Below are 11,529 nucleotides of genomic sequence, written 5' to 3'. Positions count from 1 at the left end.
AGGATTCAATCCATGATCCTTGAAACTTGGTATTTTGTCAGATATCCCTCTGTATGGGTTTGTTTGATGTTTTCCCATGATGAGGGATAGACACTGCAAGACTCAGAGACACTTTACAAAGAAGCCTCTAGGGAGCTCCCCAGAGAAAACAGGGGAGACAACACAAGGACACTAGAGGAAATTTTAGCCTCTGACATCCATGACTATAGGAAATAGTAAACAAAGCCTATCTCCCAGTCAGAGAAACACAAAACCTCATACTAAAACCTTATTTAATTCAGTTCCTTTCACCCAGTACATCATGTACAGCCTCAAACAAGAAATTACAAAGCAAACTAAAACACAAAAAGTCCCACAGTTTGAAGAGACAGAGCAAGCATCAGAACCAGACTCAGATATGAAAGAGATATTCGAAGTATCCAACCAGGGATTTAAAATAACTAAGATTAACATGCTAGGGGCTCTAATGTAAAAAGAGCATAACATGCAAGAACAGATGGGTAATGTAAGCAGAGAGATAAAAACACTAAGAAGAAATAAAAATGAAATATTAGAAATAAAAAACACCGTAACAAAAATGAAGAATGCCTTTGATGGATTGATCAAAAGAATGGATATGGCCAGTGAAAGAATCAGTGAGCTCGAAGAGATGTCAACAGATACTTCAAAAGCTGACATACAATAAGAAAAAAGAATGAAAAAGGAAAAACAGAACAAGAGTCAAGAACTGCGAGACAATGACAAAAGGTGGAACATGGAGACTTTTTGGAAATACCAGAAAGAGAAGAAAAAGAAAGAAACAGAAGAAACATTTGAAGCAACAGGGACTGAAAATTTCCCCAAATTAATGATAGATACAGCTATGGTCTGAATGTTTGTGTCTCCTCAAAAGTTATATTGAAACTTAATCCTCAGTATGATAGTACTGAGGTGGGACTTTTGGGAGTCAATCAGGTTATGAGGGCTCTATCCTCAGGACAGAGATTAGTGCACTTATGAAAGAAGCCCCAGGGAATTAGCTAGCCCCTGACACCATGTGAGGACAAAGCCAGAATGCAGCTATGAGGAAGCAGGGCCTCACCAGACACTGCTACTGCCTTGCTCTTGGACATCCCAGCCCCTAGAACTGAGAAATAAATTTCCGTTGTCTATACGCTCTCCAGTTGATGATATTTTTGTCATAGCAGCCCATATCAGTTCACTGTAGCCTCCACCTCCTGGGTTCAAGCGATTATCCTGCCTCAGCCTCCTGAGTAGCTGGGATTACAGGGCCCCGCCACCAAGCCCGGCTAATTTTTTGTATTTTTAGTAGAGACGGGGTTTCACCGTGTTGGCCAGGCTGGTCTCAAACTCCTGACCTCAGGTGATCTGCCAGCCTCGGCCTCCAAAAGCGCTGTGATTATAGGCATGAGCCACTGGGCCTGCCTAAGTATATCTTATCTAGACACAGATCTCACTCCTTTCACAAAAATTAACTAAAAATGGATCATGGACCTAAATGTAAAATGCAAAACTACAGAATTCCTAGAAGATAACATAGGAGAAAACTCAGGTGACCTTGGATTTGGTGATGACTTTTTAGATATAACATCAAAAACATGACTCATAGAAGAAAAAATTGGTAAGTTGGACTTCACTAAAATTAAATTTTTCTGCTCACAAAGGACACTGTTAAGAGAATGAAAAGGTAAGCCATTAAATGGGAAAAAATCTTTGCAAAAAAATAGTTCTTTATATATAATATATAATAATATATATATCATGGCTGGGTGCAGTGGCTCACACCTGTAATCCCAGCACTTTGGGAAGCCAAGGCAGGCGGATCATGAGGTCAGGAGATCGAGACCATCCTGGCTAACACAATGAAACCTCTCTACTAAAAATACAAAAAATTAGCCAGGCATGATAGTGGGCACCTGTAGTCCCAGCTACTTGGGAGGCTGAGAAGGAGAATGGCGTGAACCCGGGAGGCAGAGCTTGCAGTGAACTGAGATTGCGCCATTGCAGTCTGGCCTGGGCGACAGAGCGAGACTCTTGTCTCAAAAAAAGAAAAAAAAGAAAAAAAAATATATGTATACAATTTATAATATTATATATATATTCTGAAACAGGCAAAACTATGGAGACAGCAAAAAGTTCAGTGGTTGCCAGGAGTTAGGAGTTGAGGGAGGGGGGTCGATAAATGGTGGAGCACAGCTGATTTCTAGGGTAGTGAAACTATTCTGTTTGATTCTGTAATGATGAATACATGTCATTATACATTTGTCAAAACCCGTAGACTATACAACACCAAGAATGAACTCTGATGTAATCCATGGACTATTGTTAATAAAGTTTTAATAATGACTCATCAATTATAACAAATGTACTATACTAATGCAAGGTGTTAATAATAAGGGAAACTGGGGGGTGGGAGGGTTTGGGGTAAGAGGGCATATAGGAATTCTCTTCTGTTTGCTCACTTTTCTGATAAGCTGAAATTGTTCAAACAATAAAATGTACTATTAATAGTTTTCAAAAATTCACTTGATGGGCTAAATAGCAGAATGCAGATGACAATGATAGGAGTTTGTGAACTTGAAGGCAGATTAGAAATGGTAGACCTAAATCCTACCAAATCAATAATTATATTAAATGTAAATGGTCTAAATATACCAACTGTAAGGCAGAGATTATCAGACTACATTAAACAGACAAGACCCAAGTACATGCTATTTATAATAAAATCACTTTCAATATAAAGACTTAATCTATTAAAATTAAAAGAATGGGTCTTTAATTACAGGTGGCTCATGCCTATAATCCCAGCACTTTACAGGGCCAAGGCAGGCAGATCACGAGGTCAGGAGACCAAGACCATCCTGGCTAACACGGTGAAACCTTGTCTCTACTAAAAATACAAAAAATTAGCCAGGCATAATGGCACATACCTATAGTCCCAGTTATTTGGGAGGCTGAGGCAAGAGAATCTCTTGAACTTCAGAGGCAGAGGTTACAGTGAGCCGAGATCACACCACTGCACTCCAGCCTGGGCGACAGAGTGAGACTTCATCTCAAAAATATATATATAGAAAAATAAAATTAAAAGAATGGAAAAATGCAAAAAAATACTAATCAAAGGAAATTATGCTGGGTGTGGTGGCTTACACCTGTAATTCTAGCACTTTGGGAGGCCAAGGCAGGAAGATTCTTGAGGCTAGGAGTTCCAGACCAGCCTGGGCAACAGAGTGAGATCCCTTCTCTGCAAATGAAAAAAAAATTTAAATAGCACAGCATGGTGGCATGCATGGTATAATGTACCCTAGCTACTTGGGAGGCTGAGGTGGGAGGATCACTTGAGCCCAGGAGTTTGAGGTTACAGCAAGCTATGATTGCAACCCTGCACTCCAGCCTGGGCAAAAGAATGAGACCGTGTATCTACAAAAATAAGCAAAAGATGAAGGAAATTAGACTGTCTATATTAACATCAAAGTAGGCCTCAAACAAAGATGATTACCATGAATAAAGAAGGATATTACATAATTATTAAAGGGTCAATTCAACAAGAAGACATAGCAATCATAAATGTGTAAATATAATACCACAGTAAAAGGAATCAGGAGGCTTGAGAGATGCTTATTTCAGGTCTGGAGTAAGGAATGTACAAAGTGAACCAGGACTAATGAAGTTATATTAAAACTCCAAAACACAAATAGAGTCATTTAAAAGACTAATGGAGTCATATGAAAAGGTCTCAGGAGCCAGCAGAAATCTGGACTCCCCTTGGCCAAATCTGGAACATTTTGACAGTTTGAGCATCAATAAAAGTAATGAACCATAATTGACTAGAACACATTTAAAGCATAAAACTTCTTGAGTCCATAATCATATTCAATAAAGATGAAAACAAACCATCTTTTTTATCACTGCTGGGGGTGGCTATTATTCAATTTCTTATTCTAAAACTTGGTGATTAAAGGTAAATAAAAAATAATTTATTCTTTCTCTGCAGTGGAACTAAGTTTTTTGTTGTTGTTGTTGTTGTTGTTGTTGTTGTTGAGATGGAGTCTCGCTCTGTCGCCCAGGCTGGAGTGCAGTGGCCGGATCTCAGCTCACTGCAAGCTCCGCCTCCCAGGTTTAGGCCATTCTCCTGCCTCAGCCTTCCAAGTAGCTGGGACTACAGGCGCCCGCCACCTCACCCGGCTAGTTTTTTTGTATTTTTTTTAGTAGAGACGGGGTTTCACTGTGTTCGCCAGGATGGTCTCGATCTCCTGACCTCGTGATCTGCCCGTCTCGGCCTCCCAAAGTGCTGGGATTACAGGCTTGAGCCACCGCGCCTGGCCAGAACTAAGTTTTAGATACAAAATAACCCCAGTGGATGAGGGAAAGTTCATTAGAGATTAGAATGACAGTTAATAAATGTAGAAAAAAGAAGAGAATTTAATTACCATTTGGCAACTTCTAATTAAGTAACTGATGCGAGAAAGAATCATTACTGCATGCTAAAACCATTCAGGGAAAGATGTCAAAGATCTCGGTGTATCAACCCATAAAATACTTTCTAGTGGCAAGAAGATAAAGGAATAGTTACCTTAACCCTATGATCTTAGAATCTCTAATAGTGAGTACACTAGATATTATGTGAAGAAAATGGCATCAGGCTGGTCGTCATGGCTCATGCCTGTAATCCCAGCACTTTGGGAGGCAGAGGTGGGTGGATCACCTGAGGTCAGGAGTTCGAGACCAGCCTGGCCAACATGATAAAACACCATCTCTACTAAAAATACAAAAATTTGCTGGGCGTGGTGGCGAGCATCTGTAATCCCAGCTACTTGGGAGGCTGAGGCAGGAGAATCACTTGAACCTGGGAAGCGGAGGTTGCAGTGAGCCAAGATCGTGCCACTGCACTCCAGCCTGGGTGACAAGAGTGAAACTCCGTCAAAAAAAGAAAAAAAAGACAAAGAAAGAAAGCCAGCAAGCAAGCGAGAAAGAAAGAAAATGGCATCAACGGTGAAGAATTGTTGCCCAACATGTTTAATGTAATTGTATTCAAGCCTAAAATTCTGCTTTACCGGAAATAAAAGAGAATACAGTTAAAGAACACCATGAGGAAACAATAAGATAAATACAGAAAGTGAGAATATTGACCCAACTTCTATAAGCTGGCGAGGTCTCTCCAATAAGTTCAAAGTCAAGAAAAAAAACGGGGCCAGGTACTACGCTTGATTTATTTTTTCTTGAGACGGAGTCTCGCTCTGTCGCCCAGACTGGAGTGCAGTGGCGCGATCTTGGCTCACTGCAAGCTCTGCCTCCCGGGTTCACACCATTCTCCTGCCTCAGCCTCCGGAGTAGCTGGGACTACCGACGCCCGCCATCCCGCCCTGCTAATTTTTTTTTTTATTTTTATTTTTTTTAGTAGAGACAGGGTTTCACCATGTTAGCCAGGATGGTCTTGATCTCCTGACCTCGTGATCCACCTGCCTCGGCCTCCCAGAGTGCTGGAATTACGGGGGTGAGCCACTGCGCCCGGCCTACATTTTTTTTCATAGAAAAATCTGGCATCCCCTAACATTCAGGACCCTAATGACCTGGCTCTTCCTTGTTTCAACTTTATGCCCATTCCTTTGGCTACTTATTCCCAGATCATGCTACCATCTTTACACCCATACACCCAGTCAACTTCCTTTTATTTTTTTAATTAAGATGTTTTTGTCTTAACTGTTTTTAAATGCACAGTGCTGTAGAGTGAAGTACATTCACATTGCTGTGCAACCATCACCACCATCCATCTCCAAAATTTTTTCTCTTGCAAAACTGAAACTCTGTCCCCATTAAACAGTAACTCTCCACTCCCCAATCCATACCCTTGACAACACCCATTCTACTTTCTGCCTCTGAATTTCATTACTCTAGGTACCTCACATAAGTGGAATCATACAGTATTTGTCCTTTTTATGATTTGCTTCTTTCACTTAGTGTAACATTCTCAAGGTTCATCCATTTTGCAACATGAGTCAGAATTTCATTCCTTTTTTTTTTTTTTTTTTTTTTTTGAGATGGAGTCTTGCTCTTGTTGCCCAGACTGGAGTGCAATGGCATGATCTCGGCTCCCTGCAACCTCCACCTACTGGGTTCAAGTGATTCTCCTGCCTCAGCCTCCCAAATAGCTAGGATTACAGGTGCCTGCCACCATGCCCAGCTAATTTTTGTATTTTCAGTAGAGATGGGGTTTCACCATGTTGGCCAGGCTGGTCTAGAACTCCTGACCTCAGGTGATCTGCCTGCTTTGGCCTCCCAAAGTGCTGGGATTACAGGCATGAGCCACCATGCCCAGCCAACATTTCCTTCCTTTATAGGGGTGAATATTCCATTGTATGAATGTACCACATTTTACTTATCCATTTATCCATTTTTGGACATTTGGGTGGTTTTCCACCTTTCAGCTATTGTGAATAATGCTACTATGAATATGCATGTGCAAATACCTCTTCAAGACCTTGCTTTCACTTCTTTGGGATATATATCCAGAAGTGGAATTGCTAGATCATATCGCAACTGTATGTTGAATTTTTAAAAGAACTGCCTTATTGTTTTCCACAGGAGCTGCACCATTTTACACTCCCTCCAACAGTGCACAAAGGTTCCAATTTCTCCACATCCTTGCCGACATTATTTTCTGTTTTTTTGATAGTAGCCATCTGAAAGGGTAGGAGGTATATCTCACCATGGTTTTGATTTGCATTTCCCTAATGATTAGTGATGTTGAGCATTTTTTCATATACTTACTGGCTATTCTTATTCAATAGCTGCAGAGTATTACTGGTAGAAACCATAATTTACTTAAACAATGTCCTGGATAAATAAACTTTCTCAGTTCTTAAAAACAAAACTGCAATGACTCTCCTTGTACATTCTTCTGTTTTCAATTTCTTTTTTTTTTTAGACTGAGTCTCACTCTGTCGACCCAGGCTGGAGTGCAGTGGCATGATCTCGGCTAACTGCAAGCTCAGCCTCCCGGGGTTCACACCATTCTCCTGCCTCAGCCTCCGGAGTAGCTGGGACCACAGGCGCGCGCGCCACCACGCCCAGCTAATTTTTTTTTTTTTTTAATTTTTGGTAGAGACGGGGTTTCACCGTGTTAGCCAAGGTAGTCTCAATCTCCTGACCTCGTGATCCGCCTGCCTTGGCCTCCCAAATTGCTGGGATTACAGGCCTGAGCCACTGAGCCTGACTGTTTTCAATTTTTAAAAACCTTTTTATTATAGAAATTTTCACATATACACTAAAGTAGACAAGCTAATATAAAGAATATCATGTGTTTATGAGGTAGTTTCAAGTTATCAACCCACATTCCCCACCCCTACATTTTATTTTAAAGTAAATTTCAGTGATATCATTTAGTGTGCAGAGAGTTGCCAAGGGATCTTTAAAATTTGTTCCTTTTTTTTTTTTTATTTGAATCGGGGTCTCACTCTGTCACCCAGGCTGCAGTGCAGTGGTGCAATTATGGCTGACTGGAACTACAGGTGCCCACCACCATGCCCAGCTAATTTTTTAAAAAAATTTTTGTAGAGATGGGGGGTCTCCCTTTTCTTCCCAGGCTGGTCTTGAACTCCTAACCTCAAGGGATCCTCCGGCTTCAACCTCCAAAAGTGCTGGAGTTACAGGTGTGAGCCACCGTGCCCAGTCAAATTTGTACATTCTTTTGGTGTGCATATAAGAATACATTTGTAAGATAAATTCCAAAATATGAACTTCCTGGGTCAAAGTAGAGTTGAATTTTACATTGACAGCTATTGCCCACTCGTTCTTTACAAAGCGTGTATGGATTTATACTCCTATCAACAATAAATTAGCCAGGCATGTTGGCATGCACTCGTAAGCCCTGCTATTCAAAAGGATAGTTTCAGTCCAAGAGTTCAAGACCAATGTGGGTAATATAGGGAGACCTCCTCTAGGGGGGAAAAAAGGGTTTCCCTATATCCTCATCAAAACAGTATATAGTCAAACTTTTCATCTTTGCATTTGTGAAAAATCATATTTTATTTTTGTTTTATGGTGTTAGATTCTTGTATTTTAAAAAATCATTCGTATTTTCTGTAGAAACCTGTTTTTCTCTGAGTTGAACATTTTTGTACTTCTTTTTTTAATAATTAGATAAAAATATAATTTTTGTCATACATTTTACAAATATTTTTCTTGGGGTTTGTTATATTTATTTGCTATGCAGAAAATTTAGATTTCTACGTAGTTATATTTATCAATTTTTATTTATTTCTTTATTTAGCGACAGAATCTCGCTCTGTCGCCCAGGCTGGAGGGCAATGGCACTATCTCGGCTCACTGCAACCTCTGTCTCCCGGGTTCAAGTAATTCTCCTGCCTCAGTCTCCCAAGTAGCTGGGATTACAGGCACCCTCCACCACACCCGGCGAAACTTTTGTATTTTTGGTAGAGACGGGGTTTCACCGTGTTGGTCAGGCTGGTCTCAAACTCCTGACCTCAGGTGATCCACCCGCCTCAGCTTCTCAAAGTGCTTGGATTACAGGCGGGAGTCACCGCGCCCAGCCTACATTTATCAATTTTTAATTTTATGGTTTATATGCTCTTTGAAAAGCCTCTCACCACTCCAACCTTAGTTTTATTTTTTTCCCTTGTTTTCTTGTGGTATTTTTATATCCTCTCTCTCCCTCTCTTTATTTTTTTTATTTTTTTTTGAATATTTAACTATTTGCTTTGTTTGGAATTTACTTTGATGTCAGGACATCAAATAGATCCCACTGTTTTTCTCCCACATGCCTCCACTGGCAGCAGACCAAAGTTTCCGTTCTATTACTAGAGAGTAAGTATAGTTACTGTATCAGATACCCTGAGAGGGATCATTTATGCTCAGGATGAATAACCTGTCTTATCTATTAGATCCTTTGGAGATTGCAGGGGTTTTTTGTTTGTTTTTGACGGAGTTTCGCTCCTGTTGCCTAGGGTGGAGTGCAGTGGCACGATCTCCCAGCTCACCGCAACCTCAGCCTCCCAAGTTCAAGCGATTCTCCTGCTTCAGCCTCCCGAGTAGCTGGGATTACAGGCACGCGCCAACACCATGCCCTGCCAATTTTGTATTTTTAGTAGAGACGGGGTTTCTCCATGTTGGTCAGGCTGGTCTCGAACTCCTGACCCCTGGTGATCCGCCTGCCTTGGCCTCCCAAAGTGCTGGGATTACAGGCGTGAGTCACTGCACCGGCCCCGAAATTTCAGGTTTTGATAGATGGAATGGGTGAAGATATTGACAGCTATTGAGCTAGCAAGGAAGAACAGGATTCTGAGGCAAGACTGGAAATCTCTACAAGAAAGGTTAACTTCTTAACTCCCAAGTTAAACAAAGCCTGCAGGCTCCGAGCGGGGCTCAGGGACCCAGCGGTGGCCGATCCAGACCAGGTTCTCCCGGACGCTCCGCCTGCCCGACAGAGCTTTAGCACAGAGTCCCCTCAGGCGTAGTCGCCAGGACGGGGCGGAACCCTGTGGAGCTCCCACCCCCGGGACCGAGGCCGCTGCCAGGGCCGCGCAGCCACGCGAGTGGAATCAGAGGAGCCTCGACGCAAGGAGAGCCGGGCCCGCTCTCTGCGCCCGTCACCGCCATCCTTGTTGTAGCGAAGTCGGCCTCCGAGTCGCCGCCGCACGTCGTGGGCTCCCAAGAAGCCTCCAACCCCGCCACCAGCGTCAGCCTACCAGACCAGCCTGGGGTGCTGAGATGGGGGCGGGCCCGAGCCACGGGTTGGGGCGGGGTCTGACGCGGGTCCCGCCCCACCACGCCCCTCCCCGCCCCTCGCGCCTACCTCTCCAGTCCCCACCCTCCCGCGCCAGCCACTCCAGTTCCCGCCCCTCCCCGTCCAGCCGCTCTAGCCCCTACCCGCCTTCCCGCGCGGCCCGCCTCGCCTGCCCCCGCCTCGCTCGCCCCGGTGCGGCCCGCCCCTGGTCCTCCTCCCCTTCCTGCTCCGGGCCCGCCAGTAGCCAGCCGCGGCGGCGAGGGACTAGGACGCTGCTGGAGCGGTGCGGTGAAGCCAGGGGCTGAGAGACGGCGGCGGTGGAAAGCGGAGAGATGCTGGGCGTGGCGGCCGGGATGACCCACAGGTACGGGCCGCGCCGCACGGCGCCCGCCGCGTCCGCCCCGCCGCTCCCGGCGGGCCTTCGGGCCGGGCCTGGCGCGGGCGGGCGGCCGGGCTTTCCCCGCGGCCTCCCTGCGGCCTCACCCGGGCGGCGCGGAGCCCGGAGCCGTGACCCCCAGCGCTTTGGAGGCGGCGTGGCTGCGTGCGGGCCCGCGGAGGAGACCCCTGCTGTTCACGCCCGCGTGTCCGCGGTGGCACGGGCGCTGACGCCGACTCGCTGCCCCCAGAGTTCCTGAAGACAAATCAGTATTTGCCTAGCTAATCATTTATCTTCTAGCAGTAGGGATCAGCAGGTCGCAGACGTCTTGGTCTCGGGACCCCTCTTGGGACTAGAGGACCTGGGAAGGATGGCTGTCTCCATAGACTATACTAGAAAGCAAAACCGAGACAGTGAAGTTACAGTTAACTAGTTGAATAAATCCGTGGTATGTTAACGTACATACCGTATTTTTATGCAACGTAGGGTTTTGCTAAAGCAAAAGAGTTCGTGGGACTAGTGGCGTCCTTTACAGTTTGCGAATCTCTTGAGTTGTCTGACTTAGTAGTAGAGACAACTGCGTTCTCCCATCTGCTTTGCGTTCAGTCTGTTGAGGTATATTTTCATATGAAGAAAATCTGATCTTACACAGATGCGTAGTTGAAAAAGGGAGTACTGTCTTAATAGCTTTTTCAGATAATTATGGGTATTCTTTATTACTACACCAAAACTACGTTAAGTGGAAGTTTCTCAAAGGCTGCTTTGGGCGTGGAATCTGAAGCTACTATCAGTGGGCTTTTCACACAGTTACATTAAAATTTCTTGGTCTGTCTTGCAGTTATCTGAAGCTGCTATCAGCGGACTTTTCACACAGTTTCGTTAGAAATTCCTTGGTCTGTCTTGCAGTTTGAATGCAGCTGAAGCTTCTGTCAATGGCCTTTCACACAGTTACATTAAAATTTCTTGGTCTGTCTTGCAGTTTGAATGGACCTGTTACCCATTGTAACACCATATGTTTGTCATTTGGAAAATACTGGCTTACTGAGTTTGGCAGATCCCAAGCTGACGCATTTCATTAATAGCGCCGAATAACATTCGTTACTATAAGTATTGATTTCATTAGCAAAGTCTTTATGTTAAAAGCTGTCAGATACTAGGTGTGGTGCTTACAAGTTTTCCAAAATTCTAATTTTCAGTTGAAAGCTTGCTTTTTATCATTGGAAACAAAATATTGTCAATTGTTTTCCTTAAAGTGACAGATTCACTTTGTTCAGTTTCAAGGGAATGTCTGGCAATGCAGGTTTAAATAACCCTAGTTTGTCAGTTGTTCTTTCCAGTAAAAATGATATTTCTTGAAACAAGCAAGTAATTCAGCTCATCGTTCTATTACAGAAGTGCACACCTGCCATTTGGT

At 43.8% G+C, this 11,529-nt stretch overlaps 1 protein-coding gene across 3 annotated transcripts in view; it reads left to right on the top strand.

The window, feature by feature from the left end:
- Positions 1–9,869: 9,869 nt before the first annotated feature.
- LIMS1 (LIM zinc finger domain containing 1) overlaps positions 9,870–11,529 on the top strand; it is a 150,578-nt gene continuing 148,918 nt past the window's right edge. The window contains exon 1 of one of the 3 annotated variants that reach the window (XM_023190372.2): positions 9,870–10,103. In XM_023190372.2, the coding sequence (XP_023046140.1) occupies positions 10,072–10,103 (32 nt within the window). In that variant the 5' untranslated portion in view covers positions 9,870–10,071. The remainder of the gene's footprint in view (positions 10,104–11,529) is intronic. The other 2 variants (XM_023190377.3, XM_023190374.3) reach the window with 2 other exon arrangements.

This window comes from Piliocolobus tephrosceles, chromosome 15, assembly GCF_002776525.5.
Source record: "Piliocolobus tephrosceles isolate RC106 chromosome 15, ASM277652v3, whole genome shotgun sequence".
Classification (NCBI taxonomy): Eukaryota; Metazoa; Chordata; class Mammalia; order Primates; family Cercopithecidae; genus Piliocolobus; species Piliocolobus tephrosceles.
Note: the sequence above shows the minus strand (reverse complement) of the source record. Positions and strands in the feature narration are given on the sequence as shown.